The 26,725-nt window shown below is 44.1% G+C and overlaps 1 protein-coding gene across 1 annotated transcript in view; it reads right to left on the reverse strand.

Moving 5' to 3' along the window:
- The window catches only part of LOC144594411 (zinc finger protein ZFPM1-like), a 232,677-nt gene that overhangs the window by 17,624 nt on the left and 188,328 nt on the right, over positions 1–26,725 (reverse strand). Inside the window, 3 exon segments of the mRNA XM_078400864.1 lie at positions 3,618–3,842; positions 5,917–6,162; positions 20,768–20,870. Coding sequence (XP_078256990.1) covers positions 3,618–3,842; positions 5,917–6,162; positions 20,768–20,870 — 574 coding nt within the window.

Below are 26,725 nucleotides of genomic sequence, written 5' to 3' on the forward strand. Positions count from 1 at the left end.
GCGATCACCATCTGTCTGTCTCTCCACATTCGGTCCATAGGACTACATCCCTTTGTCTACCTACCTCATTGTACAACAGATTCTGGCTGCTCACCTTCCCCCTTGAGAACGTTCTGCAACCACTCGAAATATCCTTGACCTTGGAACCAGCAACGCAACCTCTCATCCTGGGCACTTGGTCAGAAGCATAGAATATTTTGCCTATCAACCTACTGCTATCCACATCATGGTGTCACTTAATTGGCTGCTGCTGTCATTTCTCCTGCGATGTTCTCTTCAACAGCATCGAGGGTATCTCCTCCATTGTCAGAGTAAGGCCAAACGCAAATTAGAGGAACAGCACCTCATATTTTGCTTGGGCAGCATTATAACCCAGTGGTATGAATATTGATTTCTCTAACTTTCATTAACCCTTGCATCCCCTCTCTCTCCGCCCCTCCCCCACACAAATCGTTGTACTAGGTTCAAAGTTGTCTTGTTGAGTTTCATTTTCTGTAACTTGTTTTCACCTAGCCACAACTAACAATGGCCCGCTTCCTTTATCATCGTTACTTTTTTGCATACCTTTTATTCATTTGTTCTATATATCTCTCGACATCAACGTCTATATCTCCCATTCACAAAATGCTGGAGTAACTCAGTAGGTCAGGCAGCATCTCAGGAGAGAAGGAATGGGCGACGTTTCGGGTCGAGACCCTTCTTCAGATTCATGGGCGACGTTTCGGGTCGAGAGATTTCCCTTTCCCCTGACGCTCAGTCTGAAGAAAGGTCTCGACCCGAGACGTCACCCATTCCTTTGAGAATGGGCTTGAGGGAAAGATAGATCAGCCATGATTGAATGGCGGAGTAGACTTGATGGGCCGAATGGCCTAATTCTGCTCCTATCCCACCCATTCTTATTCTCCAGAGATGCTGCCTGTCCCGCTAAGTTACTCCAGCTCTTTGTGTCTATTTAGTATTTAGAGGTATACCTGTTGGAGAGGGAACAGCCAAACGAGAATCCTGCACTGCCCGTCTGCCCCTTCTGGCAGTCACCCATCTATCTGACGAAACTTCAGGTGTGACCACCTCCCTGAATCTCCCATCAGTAACATTCTCTGCCTCCTGCAATCTCCTCAGTATGTCCAACCGCTACTCCAACTGACCCATGTGATCCGAGAGAAGCTGTGGCTGGACACACTTCCTGCAGAAATAGTCATCCAAGACACCAGACTTCTCTCTGATCTAGACACAAAAAGCTGGAGTAACTCGGCGGGACAGGCAGCATCTCTGGAGAGAAGGAATGGGTTGACGTTTTGGGTTGAGACCCTTCTTCAGACTGGTTAGGGGTAAGGGAAACGAGAGATATAGGCGATGATGTAGAGAGATAAAGAACCAATGAATGAAAGATACGCAAAAAAGTAACGACGATGAAGGAAACAGGCCATTGTTAGCTGTTAGTCGGGTGAAAACGAGAAGCTGGTGCGACTTGGGTGGGGGAGGGATAGACCTCTCTAATCTCCCACATCTCACAAGAGGAGCAGAACATCCCACTGACAGCCATTGCTGGCTGTTTTAACATTTCAAGGTAAATGAAATATCCTATTTTGTTGTTGCTCACCAAAGCCCAGGTTTCACCAATGCCACCACTTTACCCTCAACAGCAGCTCCTTCAACCTCAACACAAGCCTCCTCAAAATGGCCACTCTATTATGCCTGCTACAGTGGATCTTCATAAGCAATAGGAGCAGAATTAGGCCATTCGGCCCATCAAGTCTACTCCGCCATTCAATCATGGCCGATCTATCTTTCCCTCTTAACCCCATTCTCATGCCTTCTACCCATAACCCCTGACATCCGTACTAATCAATCTAATCTTGCCTCCTTCTTCTTTGCAATTGGGCATCATGGTAACAAAATAAACAGCCCCTCACCCAACACAGATTTTTTTTAATGGTCTCTACTGCTCTACCTCCTGTCTGGCCACAGCAAAATAAACAGTTCCTCAAAATAAAAATCGATTTTAAGGAAATTATGTCGTTTGCTATCTGTAGGAAGGAACTGCAGATGCTGGTTTACACTGAAGATAGACACAAAATGCTGGAGTAACTCAGTGGAGTAAATGCTGGAGTAACTCTGGATCGAAGGAATGGATGACAATTTGGGTCGAGACCCTTCTTCAAGGTTTTGGCTTCTTCTCTCTACAGGTGGAACCTGCCCTGCCACCCCCTGGTTATTGGGCTGACAAAATTGCCATGGAATAGATGATGGATAAAGGAAACAAAACACAGGTCAGTGGTAGTAAAGGTGGTTCCACTTTGACACAATGGCCATACATTTTATTGCAAAATAGGTACATCAGGATTAATTCTGTCATGTTAAATGTTAAATGCACGGATGCAAAATGTTTTTTTGATTGGATCAAAGTCATACAGCACGGAACAACTCATCCATCACGACCAAGATGTCGTCTCCGAGCATTTCCCATCATCCCTTGCCTGGCCCATATCCCTCCAAACCTTTTCTGTCCATGTACCTGCGCAAATATCTTTTAAAGGTATCTAGGGGTGCCAACTATCTCACTCCCAAATACGGAACAAGGTGACGTCACCGCCCCGCGCTCCACGTGACCTCGCCCAGCCAGTGGCCACGTGTTCCCGCTCCACCAATGGCGGCCGCCCGGGCCGGGATGCGGGTTGCTACGCAACCTCTGTTAGGCGGCGCCCGTGCCTCCGCACCTAGACTGTCTGGAGCTAAAATGTCAGAAACTAGAGTGTCGGGGCCTAAACTGTCGGGGCCTACACTGTCGGGGTCTACAGAGCCCCCCGGGCCTAATACAAGGGCGGTCCTGGGGTCCTGTACGGGACAAACCAATTTAGCCCAAAACACAGGATGTCCCGGGTAATACGGGACAGGTGGCAACTCTAATGTTATCAGACATTCAGAACATAATTGCCATTCACGGTGAGTATTTTCATTGTTTTCCGCAGATTTTGTTTACAGTGACCATTAATTAGTCACCAGAGTCTATACCTCTTATTTAAATGTTCTGGTACACAAGTAGTTCCACCATTTATCTATTTAATATCCTGTGGTCAAGTGTACCAGTAAACCTGGAATTTGGAATTCTGAATGTTTGTTGACCATTTCTAGAATGGTTTAAGGCTACATAAGGCTGCATAAACATTTTACACTGTACACCGAAGATTCAGCCGGCAGAGTTCATTTCCTTGAGCAAACAAATTGTGGCTTGATAAAAATGTACCACCTGCCATTAAACTTGGCATCATTTGGCAAATTCCAAGGTGCAAAAGGGCATAACAATTTCATATTATAAACATAGTAACATAGAAAATAGGTGCAGGAGGAGGTCATTTGGCCCTTCGAGCCAGCCTTGTGATTCATTGTGATCATGGCTGATCATCCACAATCAGTAACCCGTGTCTGCCTTCTCCCCACATCCCTTGATTCCATTAGCCCCTAGAACACTATGAGACAAACGCACAAATTTCCCCATATTAACTCGGTGATCAGATTAGGCCTGCAACCTGGCTGTCGGCCAGTTCTATTTCCAAATCTATTTTAAAGTGAAGCCTACTGAATTAGAAGGATTGATTCCTTGTGGCAACTCTACATACCACTGTGACTGCGTGCATGAATCTCCAGTGAGCTGGCACTGGGGCAGGTTTTGTTGCATTGTGGGAAGGGACAGATGCGCTCGTGGACTGCGGGCTCCTTGGGTTTATCGTCCTTGGGCGCGGCTGTAGACTTCTGTCGGCTGGCACAGTAGTACATCAGGTGGGCTTGCAGGTTCCTTTCACTCCGATACCAAATCCCACAGGATTTGCAGGGGAAGATGTCCTCTGGAACAATCACATTTTAGAATAAATATCCCTGTAGCATGAAAACTACAAATTAAATAAGTAACTACATTTCTTTTAGTTTTAGAGATACAGGGCGGAAACAGGCCCTTCGGCCCGCCAAGTCCGCACTGACCAGCGATCCCCGCGCATTAACACTATCCTACACTAGGGACAATTTTCACTTTTTTTTCTTCACACCTAGCCAGTTAACCTACAAACCTGTACGTCTTTGTAGTGTGGGAGGAAACCGAAGTACTCGGAGAAAACCCATGCAGGTCACGGGGAGAACGTACAAACTCCGTACAGGCAGCACCCGTAGTCGGGATCGAACCCGGGTATCTGGCGCTGTAAGCGCTGTAAGGCAGCAACTCTACCACTGCACCACCCATTTTTTCAGATTATTTATTGGAAGGGTTATTTGTTCATCTCCTGGCTCTCAGGACCCTGAAACACGACGTATAAATACCGCCTGATCCAAGACGTCAATTAAAAATATGTTGTGCTGGCATCAGAGGTCGTGGGAAATATTCTCGAGCTGCATCACAAATATCTTACAGATCCAAAGACATGTATGTAGGTCCATGTATGTACATGTATGTAGTCCACAGGTATGTAGGTTAATTGGCTGGGCAAATGTAAAAATTGTCCCTAGTGTGTGTAGGATAGTATTAATGTGCGGGGATCGCTGGGCGGCGCGGACCCGGTGGGCCGAAGGGCCTGTTTCTGCGCAGTATCTCTAAATCTAAATCTAAAAAAAGCTAAATCCTTCCAGATGAGGGAGCGTTGAATATTTTGTCAGAATGTTATGGCTGAGGTAGTCGTGGGTGCAGTGGAAAGGGTAGTCATCAACAGAAACCAATACCTCTTCAGTGCACACTCTCGATTATCCCCAGACAAGGCTAATATTTCTCTCTGATGTAGCACATGGGAAATGTTGTCTACATTTTATGCTATGCCATAGTGCATAGACAGAGCATAATCAATGAGTTTTTAATCTATGCTGGTCAGAGCATAATCAATACCATGTTGGTATCGGTAGTACTTTAAAATGTAATACTTGGAAGAAACGTTGTGAAGATTAGAGGCAGGCCAGGGTCTCAGAAAAAACTTTAGAAATGAGAAAAGCATGGAGAAGAAAAAGGGAGGAAATAGATGATGAAAGCAAGCCAGCAAGAAATACAAATCAGTGAGAACTTATACCAAAGGGGTGACACAAAATGCTGGAGTAACCATATAATATAACCATATAACAATTACAGCACGGAAACAGGCCCGTTCGGCCCTACCAGTCCACGCCGACCACTTTCTCTGACCTAGTCTCATCTACCTGCTCTCAGACCATAACCCTCCAATCCCCTCCCATTCATATACCTATCCAATTTACTCTTAACTAATAAAATCGAGCCTGCCTCCACCACTTCCACCGGAAGCTCATTCCATACAGCCACCACCCTCTGAGTAAAGAAGTTACCCCTCATGTTACCCCTAAACTTTTGTCCCTTAATTCTGAAGTTATGTCCCCTTGTTGGAATCTTCCCCACTCTCAAAGGGAAAAGCCTACCCACGTCAACTCTGTCTGTCCCTCTTAAAATTTTAAAAATCTCTATCAAGTCCCCCCTCAACCTTCTACGCTCCAAACAATAAAGACCCAATCTGTTCAACCTCTCTCTGTAGCCTAAGTGCTGAAACCCAGGCAACATTCTAGTAAATCTCCTCTGCACCCTCTCCAGCGGGTCATGCAGCATCTCGGGGGAGAAGGAATGGGTGATGTTTCGGGTCTCCAACTTTGGAATGTGGGAGGGAATGGAAGCTCTTGGAGAAAACCCACGTGGTCACGGGGAGAACGTACAAAATCCATACAGACAGCACCCGTAGTCGGGATGGAACCTGGGTCTCGGGTGCTGCAAGCATTTTAAGGCAGCATCTCTATCGCTGCGCCCCGTGTTATTATTGTTATTGTTCATTAATTATTACATAAATAAAAAATAAATAATACATTATTGTTCAATAATAAAAACACGTGCATCCAATTGCAACAATCACACGGTGTTCTACCTATGTCACTGGGACTTACTATTGACAACTGCAGTGGCTAGTATTGCAGCCATCCCTGCCTGCTGTGGGAGTAGCTGGATGTCTGAGTGTAGCGAGGCTGGATACATGTCTGCTGGCTCCGAGCACTCTGCGGCCCCCACTCGCTCCATCTTGACACTCAGATTCAACACGGGATACTGGGTGCTCTGCTCCATTGTACCAACGATTGCTGTTAGACATCCCCCTTCCGTGATCGGCTTGGTGGTTTTACACCAGATCTGGTCACCTGCAGGAGAACACAACATGCTTTGATGAAATAAATTCAACGACGCTTGGAACAATACAGATACCAAGAGGCTGCAATAATACGGCTATAAGTCTGTGGCAAATAGCTCCCCAGGAAGGCACAAACAGAATCATGTTTTCAAGACTACGGGCGCTGTCTGTACGGAGTTTGTACGTTCTCCTCGTGACCTGTGTGGGTTTTCTCCGAGATCTTCGGTTTCCTCCCACACTCCAAAGACGTACAGGTACGTAGGTTAATTGACTGGGTAAAATGTAAAAATTGGCCCTAGTGTGTGTAGGATAGTGTTAATGTGCGGGGATCGCTGGTCGGCACGGACTCGGTGGGCCGAAGGGCCTGTTTCCGCGCTGTATCTCTAAATTTAAAAAAAAAGAATAAACTGATTGAAAGGGTTATTTTCTTTGCAGGAGTAAACTGGTGGATTCCTTCTCCTGAGTTTCCATGTTTAGACTTATTTCACCTTAAATGAAGATCAGCCTTTTTATCCACCATCAGGACTCTCCTCTGAAGACATTTTCGTTTTTAGTTGAACATTTTTGCAACATGGCCAGGAGATTTTTCCACAACCCCGTTGCCTTTTCATGCAAAGGTTCTTCCTAATTTCTCTCGGAAAATTTAAGATCCTCTTTAAGATCGTGTCTCTTCATTCAGAATATCTAACCGGGAGAAATAGGTTTTCCACATGGTCGAGGGTGGGCCAGCGAGAACAAAAGAGGACTTGGCGTGGGATACTTTAACTTTGTCGGCACCCTTTACGTGGCATGCCTTGGGTATGCAAAACAAAGAACATCACCGCGACTTGTTAGTTGTGACAATAAAGTATCATTCATTCATATTTACCATAACAATCTACATATAATGTATGTGTAGGAAAGAACTGCAGATGCTGGTTTAAATCGAAGGTAGTCACAAAATGCTGGAGTAACTCAGCGGGTCAGGCAGCATCTCGGGAGAGAAGGAATGGGTGACGTTTCGGGTCGAGACCTTTGAGGGTCTCAACCCGAAACGTCACCCATTCCTTCCCTCCCGAGATGCTGCCTGACCCGCTGAATTACTCCAGCGTTTTGTGTCTACATACAAAGTATAATTGCTGTAATGTGCAAATTACTATGATTCCAAGACTTTGATTTTTGTGTTCTATGCGTAAATCTTGTTGCTGTGTCACAATTTAGAATTGGTCGAGAAATTCCAAGACATTGGATGGGTTGCTGGGTGGACACTGCCCATAACCCCCCTGTATTGGGGCAGTTTATCTCTGTCATCTGCATCTGTGCAATGAAATGTGAATGTCAGAGATTAGTTGGAGATTAATGTAGTTGACCTCCTGCTCATCTGCTGGAATCAACACCAGGCTCAGAATACTAAGTGAGCAGGAAGGAACTGCAGATGCTGGTTTAAACTGAAGATAAGACACAAAAAAACTGGAGTAACTCAGCGGGACAGGCAGCATCTCTGGAGAAAAGGAACCGGTGATGTTTTGGGTCGAGAACCTTCTTCTGTCGACCAGCGAACCCCACACATTAACACTAAACTACACACGCTAGGGACAGTTTACAATTATACCAAGCCAATTAACCTACAAACCTGAACTCCTTTGGAGAGTGGGAGGAAACCGAAGATCTCGGAGAAAATCCACGCAGGTCACGGGGAGAACGTACAAACTCTGGACAGACAGCACCTGTAGTCGGGATCGAACCTGGGTCTCTGATGCTGTGAGGCAGCAACTCTACCGCTGCGCCACCTGGTGGTGGTGGTCAAAGGGCTATCACAGTGTTTCTATTGATGGCTCATGATGATTACTGGCATGTGAATCAACTTGGCAGGGCCTGCATATCCTGATCAGGTTACAGTGTGCTGTCACCATGGGTGGTGACTTGGGGCAGTGATGAGAAGGGTTGCCAACTTTCTAACTCCCAAATAAGGGACAAAAGGTGACATCACTGCACCTTGCCCCACGTGACCACACCTAGCCAGCGGCCACGTGCTCCCGCTCCCACAATGGCGGCCGCCCGGGCCAGGAGACCGGTTGCTACGCAACCTCCATTTGGCGAACACACTTGACCCTGCTCCCTACTCCATTAACCTACACTGTCCGGGCCTACAGCGGCCCCCGGACCTACAGTGTCCGGGCCCACAGTGTCCGGGCCCACAGTGTCCGGGCCCACAGTGTCCGGGCCCACAGTGTCCGGGCCCACAGTGTCCGGGCCCACAGCGCCCCCCTGGCCTAATACGGGACAACGGCGGTCCCGTACGCGACAAACCAATTTAGCCCAAAATACGGGATGTCCCGGCTAATAGGGGACAGTTGGCAACCCTAGTGATGAGCAACACACAAAATAGCCTTAAAGGTGGTGCTGCTCAAGAATTAGCTTTAATGCTCGTCACACTAATCAGATGTGTATTCAAATACTCTTGATTTAATTACAAACTAGACTCTGAAATCTTGTAGAATTTTAAAGGGTAAAATTGAACTACTCTTGCTTTCAGCTTTCAGGATGCTAAAGTCAAATTGCAATTTAATTGCAAAACCTGATCCATTCTTCAACGTGTGAATAGCCAGTTAGATTATGCTGATCAATTACCAGGAAATACAAGCAACCAAATGCACAATAAACATAATTAATACACAAAAAAATAGTCAATTGAATTGCTGGCAGTGAATAATGCACGCAAGATTCTACAAAAAAAAATTCAGAGTGTAGTTTATATTGAACTGAAAAGCATTTGAATACACAGACTATTAGTGTAACGGTCAATGGAACTGCTGGCAATGAACGAGGCAAGCATTCGCTTATGGTTAATTTTGGTAATCAGCTCAAGGAAATCTGTGAAAAAGATGGAGAGCTGGAATAACTGAAAAAGAATAACTGCATGAAGAAAACTATCAAGTATTAAAATAAATTATTGGCAGAAAAGGAAGACATGCAAGCAATGTTCAGAGTGAACACATGTCAGCCACAATATCAGACAGCAAGGTGCAGAAACTAGTATTCAGGCATGATGCCTGCTGGCTGCTGTGTCAGGGGCAGAAATGTGAACTGCTGCCTTCAGAAGGAATAGGAGGGAACAGAGAGAGGTAGGGTTGTCAACTGTCCCGTATTAGCCGGGACATCCCGTATATTGGGCTAAATTGGTTTGTCCTGTACGAGACCGCCCTTGTCCCCTATTAGGCCAGGGGGGGGGGGCGCTGTAGGCCCGGACACTGTGGGCCCGGACACTGTGGGCCCGGACACTGTGGGCCCGGACACTGTGGGCCCGGACACTGTGGGCCCGGACACTGTGGGCCCGGACACTGTGGGCCCGGACACTGTGGGCCCGGGGGCCATTGTAGGCACGGACAGTGTAGGCCCAGAGGCCCGGGCGCCGCCTAATGGAGGTTGCATAGCAACCCGCCTCCCAGCCCAGGTGGCCGACATTGGTGGAGCAGGAGCACGTGTCCGCTGGCTGGGTGAGGTCACGTGGGACGTCACCTTTTGTCCCTTATTCGGGAGTGAGAAAGTTGGCAACCCTAAAGGCAAGAGTGAGAAGATCAGTTCAGTCAGTTTAGTTTATTGTCACGTGTATCGAGGTACAGTGAAAAGCTTTTGATGCGTGCTAACCAGTCAGCGGAAAGACAATATATGACTCCAATCGAGCCATTTACAGTGTATAGATACACGGTAAGGGAATAACATTTAGTAGAAGGTAAAGCCAGGAAAGTCCGATCAAGGATAGTCCGAGGGTCACCAATGAGGTAGATAGTAGTTCAGCACTGCTCTCTGGTTGTGGTGGGATGATTCGGTTGCCTGATATTCTTACCACTTTGGTGGTAAGAATAGGAAGGCAGAGTATTATCTGAATGGTGTCAAGTTAGGAACAGGGGACGTACAATGAGATCTGGGTGTCCTAGTGCACCAGTCACTGAAAGGAAGCATGCAGGTACAGCAGGCAGTGAAGAAAGCCAATGGAATGTTGGCCTTCATAACAAGAGGAGTTGAGTATAGGAGCAAAGAGGTCCTTCTGCAGTTGTACAGGGCCCTAGTGAGACCGCATCTGGAGTACTGTGTGCAGTTTTGGTCTCCAAATTTGAGGAAGGATATTCTTGCTATTGAGGGCGTGCAGCGTAGGTTTACTAGGTTAATTCCCGGAATGGCGGGACTATCATATGTTGAAAGACTGGAGCGACTAGGCTTGTATACACTGGAATTTAGAAGGATGAGAGGAGATCTTATCGAAACGTATAAGATTATTAAGGGGTTGGACACGTTAGACGCAGGAAACATGTTCCCAATGTTGGGGGAGTCCAGAACAAGGGGCCACAGTTTAAGAATAAGGGGTAGGCCATTTAAAACTGAGATGAGGAAAAACCTTTTCAGTCAGAGAGTTGTGAATCTGTGGAATTCTCTGCCTCAGAAGGCAGTGGAGGCCAATTCTCTGAATGCATTCAAGAGAGAGCTGGATAGAGCTCTTAAGGATAGCGGAGTCAGGGGGTATGAGGAGAAGGCAGGAACGGGGTACTGATTGAGAATGATCAGCCATGATCACATTGAATGGCGGTGCTGTCTCGAAGGGCCGAATGGCCTCTTCCTGCACCTATTGTCTATTGCTTATTGTCTATATCAGCTGGGAAGAAACTGTCCCTGAATCTGGAGGTGTGCGTTTTCACACTTCTATACCTCTTGCCCGATGGGAGAGGGGAGAAGAGGGAGTGACCAGGTTGCGACTTGTCCATGATTATGCTGCTGGCCTTGCCGAGGCAGCGTGAGGTGTAAATGGAGTCAATGGAAGGGAAGAAACAGTGGAAGCAAGGAATGTGGGAAGACAGAGGTCTGGTAAGGAGTAGATAAACGGCAGATTAAATAAAGTGCCTATGGCAACGGATTAACCAGGGAACATGAAATGGCAAATCTTGTGGCTATGTGTATCAATCAGCAATATTGTGGATTTACTAAAATTTTGCAACTGCAGTTGCAGTCAGACCACATCACACACAAATTGTTAATCATGGATATTTTTTCATGCTCACAATATTTGCTACAAATGTGAAACTCTAGCTCTGCATAAGGAATACATTGTTTTGAAAAATATATAATGACTGGAAATGTATATTAACAAACGAGGACCAAATGTTTACATAAATTATGGGATTTGTGGTGGCACTGAGGATTTATAAAGGGGAAGGGAAATGCATTGATGGGGATCCATAAGGGGGCAGAACCTTCTTTTCAAAGTAGCTTCCTGAGGCAAATACTTGGGAAGAAGTTGGGTTGGGATGGGGGGGGGGGGGGGAGGGAGTACACCTTCAAAGCAGCCACAGGGACCCTGACCCTGATTGGCTTCGGAACACACAAAACAAATTGCTTCCCTGTTTAAATAACAGCTTAATGGGAGAAAACTAAATCTCTGCTACTATTGAATATCATTAGCAATCTATTGTGAATAAGAGTATTTAGGGTAGGTAATTTAGACATAAAAGTGCTTTCATCCAGCCTGCCGGCTGAGAACAACATGTGGCTTAAGGAGAAACATGAGGAGAAACAATGGCCAGTTTGGCCAGGACCTACCTAACGCTCGAGGTCCCAGCTAGCCGCATTTATATTCTCAGATGTGGAGATCTGAGCAAGCTAACACTTTGCAATCAAATTGAGAATAAGGGGTAGGCCATTTAGAACGGAGATGAGGAAAAACCTTTTCAGTCAGAGAGTTGTGAATCTGTGGAATTCTCTGCCTCAGAAGGCAGTGGAGGCCAATTCTCTGAATGCATTCAAGAGAGAGCTAGATAGAGCTCTTAAGGATAGCGGGGTCAGGGGGTACGGGGAGAAGGCAGGAACGGGGTACTGATTGAGAATGATCAGCCATGATCACATTGAATGGCGGTGCTGGCTCGAAGGGCCGAATGGCCTACTCCTGCACCTAGTGTCTAAATTTCATTGATCAGGGGAAACTGATTCCAGACTGAGTGGCCTTCAGGCTGCTCTGACTGCCATGGCAAATAATTAAAAACATTAAAATGAAGTATAATAATCAAACCAATGGAGGTACTATAACACCATTTCAGAGCCATTTGGACACGTATATGGATAGGAAAGGATTAGAGGGATATGCCGGTGGGACTAGCGTAGATGTGGCATTTTGGTCGGCATGGGCAAGTGGGCCGAAGGGCCTGTTTCTATGCTGTATGACTCTATGCTCACTTCTCCAGTACGGTCAGCATTTCCTCTCATCAGTCAAGTCATCGTCAATGATGGTTACTAGCTCCCCATAGTGATAAAAAGTGAAGTCTATCAGGCCCCCCCTGAAGTGAAGTCTATCAGATGTCACAGAGATCTGATGCATTGTCTTCTCACCAAAGATACTAGAGGAACAAGATAGACCACTCCGTTGAAATCGCCTATACTGAAGTGTAGTACACAAAGGAGTCATTTTAGTAGGCAAAACCCACTGTTCACTATGCCTCTCGCAGTGTAATCAGTGTTGTGGGGGAACAGTATGTGTGATGATACCATTAAAATGCAGAAAACATCTCATCTATCAATTCACAGATTTTTGTTATTTTTCTTTTTAAATGTTTCTGCAAGTTTTTACCAATTAAAATGGCGCCATGGCGTACTACGGTTTTTAGGGTCAAGTGGTCTATCTTGTACCTCTAGTATCTTTACTTCTCACTTTCAAGATGCTCCGACGTTTGAGACTTCATAAGCCATAGGCTTCTCCCTTCACAACTGCTTGCTATCAGCTAGCATGTTTCAACCCAAGGTCTTAAGAGAGATCATATTCTAAACTTTCCACCATGTAAATAAAATGTTTTCTTCTCTGGGAACCAATACTGTATAGCAACACAGCCATTACAGCAGCATAAGCACAAAGGGTTTTATTCTGGTAAATCACTGTCAGCCCCAGGTCTAATAGACATCCCACTGCTACCACTAAACCAAGTTGCACACTTTTGTCCTCCACAGGACTGAGCAACAATCTGACTAAACAATTACAAATTTGATATGCATTTTGTTAGTCAGTTTTGACAATCAAAAAGAACAGTCAGCCTTTGCAAATCAGATAAAATGAATTTAAACAAAATTTACAGTTAAGCATTAAAATGGACCCATTTCTTTATTCACATGTTATAGGAGTAGAATCGGGCCATTTGTCCCATCACGTCTACTCCGCCATTCAATCATGGCTGATCTCTGCCTCCTAATCCCATTTTCCTGCCTTCACCCCACAACCCTTGACACCCGTTCTAATCAAGAATTTGTCTGTCTCTGCCTTAAAAATATCCACTGACTTGGCCTCCACAGAGATGTCTTTATTGCTGAAACCCATTCACCGTGCATCTAATTTGATTTGTTCCAATCACACCCTGCCCTTTTTTAAAAGAGAAAATCTATTTTTAAAAACGTCATTTTAAAAATTGTCACTCGTGAAGTATTTTTTGGATTCAGCTTTTGATATTAGAATAGAGGCGGACACAAAATGCTGGAGTAACTCAGCAGGTCAGGCAGCATCTCGTGAGAGAAGGAATGGGTGACGTTTCGGGTCGAGACCCTTCTTCCTACACATTCGAAAAAAGGGGGGTTATTAATAAAGACAGTTTCCAAATTGCTACGGTCCATTGATTACACGCAGAGTAATTTTTCAGTCTGTCAGATCAGGGACTGTCTCTACACCACCAAGAGTCTGCAATGTGTGCGATAACCTTGAAAATAAACACAACACATAGTACAGGTGTTGAAAATTGATCTGCTGATTGATCAGGGGTAATCTTGGGCTTGTTGAACTTGACTTGGTTTCATTAATGAGTCAAGGAAGTAATTTACTAGAGCTCATCTTGTGAAACTGGTCAAGGATAGTTGTGAATCCCTGAAGAGGCCATTGGGATTCAACAATGGTACATGAGCCTGCAGGAGTTAGCATGCTGAAAGAGAACTAGTAGGCCCAGGAAGCTATGCTTTCATCAGTTGGGAATTTCCCCTATATACACGTCCTCTCTCCACACAGATCTCATCATTTATGCAAGGAGATTACCAATTTCAGAAAAAGCAATGGCTGCCTTGCCAACAGACTGTCTATGTCTGCCCCTTCCTTCTTTGTTGTTTTAATAGTATGTGTTAAATATATGTTTTTAGTGTTCTTTAGCTTTGTTTTATGTGGCGGGGGGGAGGGGGGGGGGAGGCAGTTGGGGGAAACTTTTTTAAATCTCTTACATCGATGGAGATGCGATTTTTTCCGTATCGTCTCTCCGTCCGCACTGCGGCCTAACATCGAGGAGTTGGCGGCCTTTGCTGGAGACTGACTTTGAGAGCTCCTCCGCGGTCGCCTGCGGACTTAACATCGCGGAGCCCGCGATCCCTTTGCCAGGGATTGACCTCTGAGCAACCCTGGGTGCCTGCGGACTTTAACATCGTGGAGCTCGCGGTCTCTGGTTAGAGACCGACTTCGGGGACTCCAAACCGCGGGAACTTCAACCGCCCTGACACGGGAGCTTCGACCACCGGAGATTTGATCGCCCTGACGGATGGTTCAACTGCCCCGACCGCGGGCGAATAAAGAGGAAGAAGCTTGGGACTTTCCATCACAGTGAGGAATGTGGGGACTCCGCTGTGGTGGATGTTCATATTAACTTTTATGTAGTTGTGTGTCTTGTTGCTTTTTTTTCCGTATGGCTGTATGGTAATTCACATATCACTGTACCTTAATTGGTACACGTGACAATAAAGACCTTTGAAACCTTTTGAAATGAAATGGTTATGAACTACACACCAACAAGCTCACTGTAAGATTTAGGTCATAATACGACCCAGAGCACCAATGTAAACTGCCAATGTGTTTCAGGTTCAGGCCTGGCTCAATACTTTATCGAACCACCTTGACCTTGAAGAGGGAAGAAGATTGGACTTCATTGCCTTCTATCACAGTGAGGAATGTGGGGAATCCGCTATGGTGGATGCTTATGTGAACTTTTATGTAGTTGGGTGTCTTGTTGCTTTTTTTGAGTATGACTGTATGGTAATTCGAATATTACTGTACCTTAATTGGTAAACGTGACAATAAAAGACCTTTGAAACCTTTGACTCAGTGAAGTGGTGACTGTGCTGGATAGACTCTAAGGAATTTAGAGTTGGAGGGATAGACTCTTATCTCTTCTTAAACATTCCTGTCCTATTACTTTGTCTGGAGACTTCAGTAACCTCTCCTGCACTCTCCTTGGCTTTAACTTCATCCATACATGTTCAATTTACTACCCCCCCTCCCCCCCCCCCCCACTATTTAGTTTAAAGTCCTATCTACACCCCTACTTATGCGTTTCTTATGCAGTTCTACCAGCTTTAGAGCGGCATGGTGGCGCAGCGGTAGAGTTGCTGCCTTACAGCGAATGCAGTGGCGGAGACCCTGGTTCCAATAGACGATAGACAATAGGCAATAGGTGCAGGAGTAGGCCATTCGGCCCTTCGAGCCAGCACCGCCATTCAATGTGATCATGGCTGATCATTTTCAATCAGTACCCCGTTCCTGCCTTCTCCCCATTCCCCCTGACTCCGCTATCCTTAAGAGATCGATCTAGCTCTCTCTTGAATGCATTCAGAGAATTAGCCTCCACTGCCTTCTGAAGCAGAGAATTCCACAGATTTACAACTCTGACTGAAAAAGTTTTTTCTCATCTCCGTTCTAAATGGCCTACCCCTTAATCTTAAACTATGGCCTGACTTCCATCCTGACTACAGGTGCTGTCCGTACGGAGTTTGTACATTCTCCCCGTGACCTGCGTGGGTTTTCTCCGAGATCTTCGGAGAAGAATACCCTATTTAGGTTAATTGGCTTGGTAAATGTAAAAACTGTCCGTAATGGGTGTAGGGTAGTGTTAATGTGCGGGGATCACTGGTCGGCGCCGACCCGGTGGGACGAAAGGGCCTGTTTCCGCGCTGTATCTCTAAACTAAAGTTAGGGATAAGGACAGGGGTGGCCCACAAATTAAAGTGCTAAATTGGGGACAAGAACAAATTTGATGGTATTAGATAAGAACTTGCAACAACGTCTGGAAAGTGGGATGCTTTTAAAAGTGTGACAGTGAGAGTTCAAGGTACACATGTTCCTGTTCAGAATGAAGGACAAGGTCGGTAGGAGCAAGGAACCTTTTGGATGACGAGAAATAGAGGCTCTGGTTAAGGAAAAGACAAGAGTCAAGTATAGGCAGCTGGGACCAACTGCATCCCTGGAGGAGTACAAGGGTTTGAGGAGCATACCAAAGGAAATCAGGAGGTGACAAAAAAGGACATGCGATAGTTCTGGCAGATAACATTAAGGAGAATCCAAAGAGATTTGGTACATATATTGAGGGAAAGATGGTAACTCGAGAGACAATAGAGCCCCTGAGTAACTAAAGCAGCCATCTAAACATAGCACAAAAAGTAAGGAAATTTGTGTTTGGTAGATTATTTCTTTGTTGTAACAATGCTTCTTGGCAATAAATCTTATACCGTTGGAAAGCCTGTTTATTTCCCTTTTAAATGGTGCCACATTTGTAAGGAACATGCATTTGTGGGATGAGCAGCAGAGCTGAGTATATGGGTTGCGCCCATGAAAAATTTGCCAAATCTTCTCTGCCAATGTCAAACAGCTTATTCTGCTGTTGCTATTGACTCTTGTTTTGAGCTTCTGGTACCCCCAGGTGCTGACAAGAATGGGATGCCATCCCACAACAGTGTGTGACCAGGCTGGTGACCAGCATGAGGAGGAGGTGCCAGGCTGTTATGGCTGTGTATGGTTCTTCCACACGCTACTGTGGCCCCTGTTTATTAAATGAATAAATTGTTAAATTGCCAATATGCCTTGTTTCTTCAGACTTCAATCATCCAATCCACCAAACAACACCGAACAAGAGTCAATGGCAGAATAAGCTGTTTGGCATTGGCAGAGATTTGGAAAATTTTTCATGGGCGCAACCCATATACTCAGCTCTGCTGCTCATCCCACAAATGCATGTTCCTTACAAATGTGGCACCATTTAAAAGGGAAATAAACAGGCTTTCCAACGGTATAAGATTTATTGCCAAGAAGCATTGTTACAACAAAGAAATAATCTACCAAACACAAATTTCCTTACTTTTTGTGCTATGTTTATGTCTGCAGCTGCAAAAGATGGCCAAGGTCGTCAATAAATATTTCTCCTGATTTTCCTGAGGAGAAAGATAAAGAGACTAAGGAACTTGGGACAGTTAATGAAGATGTCTTGAGGACAATCTGTATTAAAGTCGAGGAGGTGCTGATTGTCCTAAGGTGTATGAAGCCAGATGAATCTCCCGGGCCTAATAAGTTATATCCGAGGACACTGTGGGAAGCGAGAGAAATTGCAGGAGTCCAAGCGGTGAAATAGGAATAATTACTATAAAGGGAGGTGCAAGATTGGAGGGTGGCTAATATAGTGCGCCCATTTATGAAGGGCTGCAAAGAAAAACCTGGTAAGTATAGACTAGTAAGCTTAACATCTGCTGAAGGAAAGTTACTGGAGCGGGTTCCGATGGATAAAATGTACATACATTTGGATGGACAGGGGTTGATTCGGGATAAGCATGGTGGTTAATGAAGGCAGGATCGTAGATTTAGTCTACATGGCCTTTAGCATGGCTTTTGATACCAGTCTGGAGAAGGGTTCCGACCCGAAATGTCATCCATACTTTTTCTCCAGAGATGCTGCCTGACCCGCTAAGTTACTCTAGCACTCTGTGTCTACTTTTTTTTTGTGGCTTTTGATGGAGTTCTGTGTGGTAGGTTACCCGAGAAGATTAGATCGAGTTGAATCCAGGGAGAGCTAGCTATCTGGATACCGATTTCATGGTAAGAGAGAGAGGGAGATAGAGGAAGGTTTCTTTTGGAATGGGTGCTTGTGACTAATGGTGTGCCTCATGGACGGGTGCTGGGCCCATTGCTGTTTGTCATCTATTTCAACAATGTGGAAAGAATGTAGAGGCATGATTAGTAAGTTTTCAGATGGCACTAAAATAGGTGGTGTCGCAGACTGCGAAGATGGTTATCAATAATTGTCGCAGGATCTTGATGTGTGTGAACTGAAGAATGTGTAATGGAGATAATGCAGATAAGTGTGAGGTGTTGCATTTCAGGAAGTCAAACCAGTGTAGGACGTTAACTGTGAGTGGTTGGGGCCTGGGGGGGAGGTGAAGAGCAGAGGGATCTAGGAGTACAAGTACATAGTTCGCTGAAAGTGGTAGATAGGGTGGTGAAATAAGCTTTTGGCTGTAATCGGGGAGGATAAAGGTTGTCCAGTTGTGCAAGACGTTGGTGAGGCAGTGGTAGAGTTGCTGCAAATCAGACCATCCCCCCTGACTCTCAGTCTTAAGATGGGTCTCGGCCCGAAATGTCACCCATTACTCCTCTCCAGAGATGCTGTTTGTCCTTCTGCGTTACTCTAGCATTTTGTGTCGGTCTTCCTAGAGGGTAATGAACGATTGTTAATCAAAGTGGGTCTGATAAGTGAAGGGCAAATAGAGCTTGGTGTAAAGCAAAGTGGAGATAAAAAAAACCTTCAGAAGCTGAAAGATCAGAACACGGCAGTTACTGGGAATCTGAAATTAAAAAAAGAATGCTGGGGTCGATCAGCAGATTGGCAGCATCTTTGGAGAGGGAGAGTTGCCCTGGTCCTCACCTGTTCCACCACCAGCCTCCGCATCCAACCCATCATCGTCCGACATTTCTGCCGCCTCCAACGTGATCCCACCATTAATCGCATCTTCCCATCTCCACCCCTTTCCACCTTCCACAAAAAACGCCTCCTCTGCCACATCTTGGTTCACTCATCACCTCCCACCCAAACCACCCCCTCCCCAGGTACTTTCCCCTACAACCGCAGGAGATGCAACACCTGTCCTTATACCTTCTCCCTCAACTCCATCCAGGGACCCAGGTCAGTCATTCCAGGTGAGGCAGAGGTTCACGTGCGCCTCCTCTAACCTCACCTACTGCATCCGGTGTTCCCGAGGTGGGCCACTGTACAAAGGCCAAACAAAGCTTTCTATCTTTCCATGTTTCGCTGAAAACGTAAGCCACCCATGCCTACAGGACCTCCCGGTTGGTAACCACTTTAACTCCCCTCCCCATTCTCACACTGACCTTTCTGCCCTGGGCCTCCTCCATTGCCAGAATGGGGCCACGTGCAAATTGGAGGAAGCGCACCTCATATTTCACTTGGGTGGCGAACAACATGTTGAATTCTCCAATTTCATGTAACCTCTACAAAACACCTCCCAACCCCTCCCCTCACCTCCACCCCTCTTTCTCCACTAAATATCTGCTAACGACTTCTACAGTCCATAACAATGTATCCCTGACACAATAGACAATAGGTGCAGGAGGAGGCCATTCGGCCCTTCGAGCCAGCACCATCATTCAATGTGATCATGGCTGATCATTCTTAATCAGTACCCCGTTCCTGCCTTCTCCCCGTACCCCCTGACTCTGCTATCCTTAAGAGCTCTATCTAGATCTCTAGAACACGATCTGTAGCCAACAATTGGCCTATCAAGGAACCTCCTTGCCTGAGGTAGACACAAAATGCTGGTGTAACTCAGCGGATCAGGCAACATCTCTGGAAAGAAGGAATGGGTGATGTTTCAGGTCGAGACCCTTCTTCAGACTGAAGACGTCTCGACCCGAAACGTCACCCATTCCTTCTCTCCAGAGATGCTGCCTGACCCGCTGAGTTACTCCAGCATTTTGTGTCTACCTTCGATTTAAACCATCATCTGCAGTCTGTTTTCCTAACCTCCTTGCCTGAGGTCATCTGTTGTCGGCCTCGATTTGTGCCGTTTAGTTGCTCACTTCGAGTTCCCCTCCCTCCACTACAATCGGCCTGAAGAAGAGTCCGGACCTGAAACATCACCCGGCCATTTTCTCCAGAGATGCTGCCTGACCCGCTGAGGCACCCAAGCATTTTGTGTCTATCTTTACATCAGAAGTTGTCAGGCCAAATGTTGATCTGAAATTGTTGAATTCTGTACTGAGCACCAAGGACTGCAACCAGACTAGAAGCAAAGTGAGGTATTGTTTTTCAGGTTTATGCTGGGCTTCATGGAACAGTACAGGAGGCCAAAGACAGTTCCCAGTGGACTGGGGTAGCAAGTTAATGAAGAGTAATTTCATATTCAGAGTGACAATTGCAGAGCTGAATGAAGGTTTAGTTTAGTTTAGAGATACAGCGCGGAAACAGGCCCTTTCATCCCACCGGGTCCGCGCCGACCAGCGATCCCCGGACATTAACACTATCCTACACCCACTAGGGACAATTTTTACATTTACCAAGCCAATTAACCTACATACCTGTACATCTTTGGAGTGTGGGAGGAAACCGAAGATCTCGGAGAAAACCCACGCAGGTCACGGGGAGAGCGTACAAACTCCCTACAGACAGCACCCGTAGTCAGGATGGAACCCGGGTCTCCGGCGCTGCATTCGCTGTAAGGCAGCAACTCTACCGCTGCGCCACCGTGACCGCCCGTGTAAAGATATAAAATTATAAAGAATGCCCATCAACACCTATAATTCCTGAGAAGATGACGGAGATTCCTTTCTTGAAAATGTTTATGAAAAATATACACACCTTTACAATAGATGGTACAATTAGCTGATTCTTCATTCGCTGTCGTTTTCAGTTGCCTGAGCCAGCACCGTTCCTCTTTTAATTGCAGAGATGCAGTAACAGACTGCGAGGAGAAAAAAAACATCCTCTTTAGGAAACTGTTCGATTATTCAACCTTTTTTAAACCTAATTCAAGATTATACCGAATCTCTACCATTTTGCTCACAATTTTGATTCATAGCATGAAAATGGCCCTGACCCAACTCAATGCTTTTTACATTTTAATCAAGTCTACGTTCGCACGCTGCTGATGTTGTTATGCTGTCTAAAATATAGATTTAATTGTTAAACTAAGGGGACTTATCATTCCGTTGGAGAGTCAGACTAAATCTAGCCCCCGATTGACCAAGTCAGGCACTGGCGTTAAGTGGAAATCATTTTGCATTAGCATCAAATCGTAGTGAAATTATAAATATACAAAACATAGCAAAATGGCATCTCTAATTGCAAGATTATAGTTTTCAATGAAAGTTCAATTTCATTGCCATGATATTTTCATAATATTTTGTTGAATCACAGCTTTTAGCACTGAGAGTAGAGGGTCAGGCAGCATCTCATTTATACATCTGGACTTTGAAACGTGCAAAAAAATTAAAAATAGGCGCAATATGCAACACTTAACAAACATTACGAAAACACTGGATTGTAAAACTGAATTACATATATATAATATTGTGTCATTCTACTTGTGAACAAGTGGTCATCCCAACTTTTTGACACCTTACTCAAAGGTGCAAAATGTAAATACTCTCAAGAAACCAAAATAATTTATCAAGATATGTTGCTACTGAATGGTGATTACTTTCAAGAAAAGTTGTTGGCTATTAGAGATTACTCAAGGAGTCTGCATAGAGCTGCACCTTGGTGCTGGTTAATAACAAAATCAGCTCAAATCTCCCATATATAAACAAAGAGTATGCTACTAAGTTCATGGCATATTCTATTATTCTTTGATCATATCACTCTCGCAACTAAACAAAAAATCAGCAGTGTGGAATAAAGCAACCAGCCACAAGATGGAGCCAATGATGGATTTATCTTTGTACTTTGTGCAGAATTTCTTCTTCAATCCCAGAAACGTCACAAAATGTTGAACACAAAGTCGTTGGATTGGACCCAGACGCCAAAATGAATTAAAAACTGAGCAATCTTTTTACGATTAAAGATAACAAGTTGGATTGATTTATATGCATCAAGGTTTTTAAAATTATTTTTGAATAGTAAGTTATTCTACATTAAGTTAAAAAAAATAAAGTGGATTTGAACAATACAATTCATACCAATTTGGTTGTAAATCAGTGAATTTCTACGGCTTCACCGTATCCTTTCCAGATGCATCATAACTTGGTTAGGCAACTCTGCTGCCCAAGACCGCAGGAAATTGCAGAGAACTGTGACTGCAGCCCCATCCCAAAATCTAGCCTCCCCCCCCCCCCCCACCATCTATACTTCACACTGGCTTCTGAAAAGCAGCCAACATAATCAAGGACCCCCTGACATCTTGGTCGTTCTCTCCTATCCCCTCTCCTGTCAGGTAAAAGGTACAAAAGCTTGAAAGCATGTACTACCAGATTCAAGAATAGTTTCTTTCCCACCAATGAACTAACTTCTCATACATTCAGGGTGAATTTCTGATCTTCCAATCTGCCTTTTAATAGCCCGTCCACTTTAAAATCTGCACTTTCTCTATGCCTATGACACTATATCTTGCACTCTGTTTATTTTACCTTGGCACACTACCTGATGCACTCATGTATGGTATGATCTGCCTGGATAGCATGCACAGCAAAGTTGTTCACTGAACATGTGGCACTAATAAACCAATACCGCCACAGTTCTGATGAAGGGTCACTGAATCAAAATGTTAACTAGTTTCTCTTTCCACAGACGCTGCTGACTGGGCGAGTTGAACCAGAATTTCTGATTTTTATTGATTCTAGCATTTCCAGTTTTATTTGTTTTTCAACTAATGTAGATCATTTGTCACAAGTCTTCAGTGATAGGAGGACACAAAGGAAGTGAAAGAAAATGAAGTTAGACAATATTTTAAGCAGCCGTATAGTCCTTTTAACCTTAAAGTGTGACAATTTTAAGTGGTTAGTGCACTAAACAGTTCACGTTAATAGAAGTTGATTAGCTATGAAAAATAGTCATCAGTAGATGTTACTTCTCCAAAATGCATTTAAAAGGGCGTGCAGCGTAGGTTTACTAGGTTAATTCCCGGAATGGCGGGACTGTCATATGTTGAAAGACTGGAGCGACTAGGCTTGTATACACTGGAATTTAGAAGGATGAGAGGGAATCTTATCGAAACGTATAAGATTATTAAGGGGTTGGACACGTTAGAGGCAGGAAACATGTTCCCAATGTTGGGGGAGTCCAGAACAAGGGGCCACAGTTTAAGAATAAGGGGTAGGCCATTTAGAACTGAGATGAGGAAAAACCTTTTCAGTCAGAGAGTTGTGAATCTGTGGAATTCTCTGCCTCAGAAGGCAGTGGAGGCCAATTCTCTGAATGCATTCAAGAGAGAGCTAGATAGAGCTCCTAAGGATAGCGGAGTCAGGGGGTATGGGGAGAAGGCAGGAACGGGGTACTGATTGAGAATGATCAGCCATGATCACATTGAATGGCGGTGCTGGCTCGAAGGGCCGAATGGCCTCCTCCTGCATCTATTGTCTATTGTCTATTGTCTAAAATTTGCCTCTGCATTTGGCAAAAAAAAGTTTTAGTCCTGAGTATTGCTGTTATATCTGCTTCTGAAATTGCTCAATGCTTGACAATGATGCTGATGTCTGCAATCTGAAATCTCTCACATCCTTTTCCAATGAATGTTAATGATGGTGCACATTTTAATCTGGGATGATCCCCGAGCTGTTGCTGAGCTGTTGATATGAAATCCAATTATTCAGCCTCAAACCAAGAACTACAGTCATCACTCAGAACTCATCAGTGCAGTGGCTGGTGTTCAAATCCAGATGCAATATCCAACTTTTACAGCAAAATCTAAGTTTTTAACCAAAAATAAAACATTTTATTTATGCATAGCAAGAAGCAAGGCTAAGCTTCGATATGCTCTAGTCAACTAAACATAATTAGTTTTCAAGAAGCAAATGGCAATATATATGTGGTCACTAAAAGTCTTTACTATATTTAATACTGAAACCTGGTCAGGAAATTCAACAACTTTCTGTTTTTCTTAATTGTTCACCAATTTGGGGATGAGGGAGTTGGTGCGCAGGTGAATGATATTCAAAGTGGACATAACTTTCTTCAACAGTTAAGCAATATACAAGAAAATAAAGCAAGTGGATAAAAGGAACTGACGAATGCCCAAAAAGACACAAAGTGCTGGAGTAACTCAGAGGACCAGATGGCATTTCTGGAGAACATGGAAAGGTGACGTTTTGGGTCAGGACCCTTCTTCAGACTGATTAAGGAGGAGGGGGGGGGGGGGGGGGGGAGGGGGGGGGAGAGAAAGCTGCAAGGGAGGAGGGGCCAGACACAAAGCCTGGCAAGGACATGTACACTGAATGCGGTTGCAGTTTGAAGGCATGGATTACATTAGGACTTAGTGATAACCTGAGGTCTCTGGAAAATAGTGCAAGATGTGAAATTAAATCTCACTTCTTGCATTTTGAGAATTGCATCCCACTTATAGATTTTACATTTTCAAGCATATTAATTTTCTGGCCTTTCTGTGTTTTTTTAACAAGCATGATTATACTGCCAAATAGCAGGATAACTGGATAATAGGTTTAATCATTATTACCGAAATGGGCTCTCTCAATTTATAATTTAAATCTCCACACTTATAGCTCTACTAGCATTTCTTTAATTATCTTTCCATGTAATCTTGTGCAGTTTCACTAAATACAACAGTTGCAAAGAGGAATCTACGGAAAATAAAATGAACCACTGAATTTTAGAAAGCTCTTACATTCCAGTAGGCTTTTAAAATAATCAGTATGCTCGAGTTCATGAGGAAGGAGATGGGATAGAAATATATATTTGTCGGAGGAAAGAAGATTCTATAAAACAGTTTTACAATATGAAATTGCAGCTAATCTTGCTGGAGTGAATATCTTACAAATGGATGGTTGGAAAATTATAAATGAGGAGAGTGCATCTTTGAGAAATTCTGAATTTCCAATTCAGGTCAGTTCTCAACTGGAAATTAAATTCTTTGGTGCTACACGTGGGAATATGGCATCTTAAACCAAATTTAGTAACAATTCTTTAGAATCTACTTTCAGAATAGGAAACCACAGATAGTCGCGTAGAAAGAAATGCTCATAAAGAACAAATGAGCTCATGTTTTTAAGATGATGAGACAAAGAAACTTGTGTAATTATCATGGTATGTATTGAACAAAACCCAACTGACGACCAAAATAGTGCGGGTTACTGATAATTGTCTAAAGTACTAAAAAGTATTTGAATCACCAATTCCAGGTAAAGAACAACAATTGATTGATCAAAAATTGCCACAATCGGAACTTTGTTCACCCGAGAACACCATGCAAATTATTCATGACTGTCAAAGTATATTTCTGCATTTTAACTACATCTTTTAGTTTGGACATGAATCTTGGAACTACTGGTATATTTTACATTAAAGCTGCTCATTAAAACATTCAAGGGTTAAAAAAAGGCTCTGGTATCCCAGCTGACAAAGTACACCATATTATTAAAGACATGAAGGAAAACTATGACAGGGCTTAGTGCTGGTAATATTAACCAGACAGTCTGAAATACATATCATACACAAACATGTTCCATGCCACATCTTTATCATCTACTTATCACTAATTTATCAGGCTTCTCCCCAATGCACTAGAGGTTTAGATACTTGAAGCTTGCTGAGCTGTTTAATTTATCACACTTTGTAGTTCTGGAAAACATCCATCAAACTGTTGAGTTTCTTTAGAAGGAAAATAAATTTTAAGAGTTTTTAGGGAACTTTACAGATACTGTAAACAGAACATATAACTGCAGTGTAATATCAGAGAGTTGTGAGACAAAGCAACCAAGTTCACTTGCACTATCGAAGAGCCCTAACAGGGAAATAGCCTGCCAAAAGCACAGTCTGATGTTTGGAGAGCTTTAACTGCCGAGCACAAGAAGAATTGTACTTTCAAAATAGTTTACTGAAGTAACGAATTTAAAATTTGAAAATGAGAAGTACATAGAACACAGGACAGTACAAATGGGAAGTATATAAGACAACATTTAAATAATCTTTAATTCTTTTGTGGCATTTTCAGAGGATATTTTTATTCTATCTTAGCAAAAGATGTAATTAGTAAATTAATACAAGGTGCTTTATGATTTCTGGTTTTGAGTACCAGATTGTATATTTAGTTTAGAGATACAGCACGAAACTAGGCCCTTCGGCCCACACCGACTAGCGATCCCCGCACATTAATGCCACCCTTTATGTTGAGACTTTATGTTGTTTTCAATAACTCATCAGTGCCAGGTAGAAGTCTGGTACCAAATATAATTTAGGGTCAGTGAAACCGCATGAAACAGCTCACTTTAAATATATATATTCAAATATTCGGAAAATTCATTTTCGATTACCTACCAAGCGAGTTAGATCAAGTTCAACAACAAAAGGCTGGCTGACACCTTCCAGTGCATAATTAATCAAACCAACAGACCAGGTGAGAAGGGTCAAAACATTTTCCAGTGAAATTCATATTTATGCACCAGCAAGGTGTTCCTTCCTCTCTTACATCACCAGCTGATCCCAGTAACAAGCAAACACACCATGGATCTCTCTGTGTAACCAATTTAGTTTAGTTTAGAGACACAGTGCAGAAACAGGCCCTTTGGCCCACTGGGTCGGCGCTGACCAGCGATCCCCGCGCACCAACAGTATCCTACACACACCGGGGACAATTTACAATTATACCAA

Source organism: Rhinoraja longicauda, chromosome 6 (genome assembly GCF_053455715.1).
Source record: "Rhinoraja longicauda isolate Sanriku21f chromosome 6, sRhiLon1.1, whole genome shotgun sequence".
Lineage (NCBI taxonomy): Eukaryota > Metazoa > Chordata > Chondrichthyes > Rajiformes > Arhynchobatidae > Rhinoraja > Rhinoraja longicauda.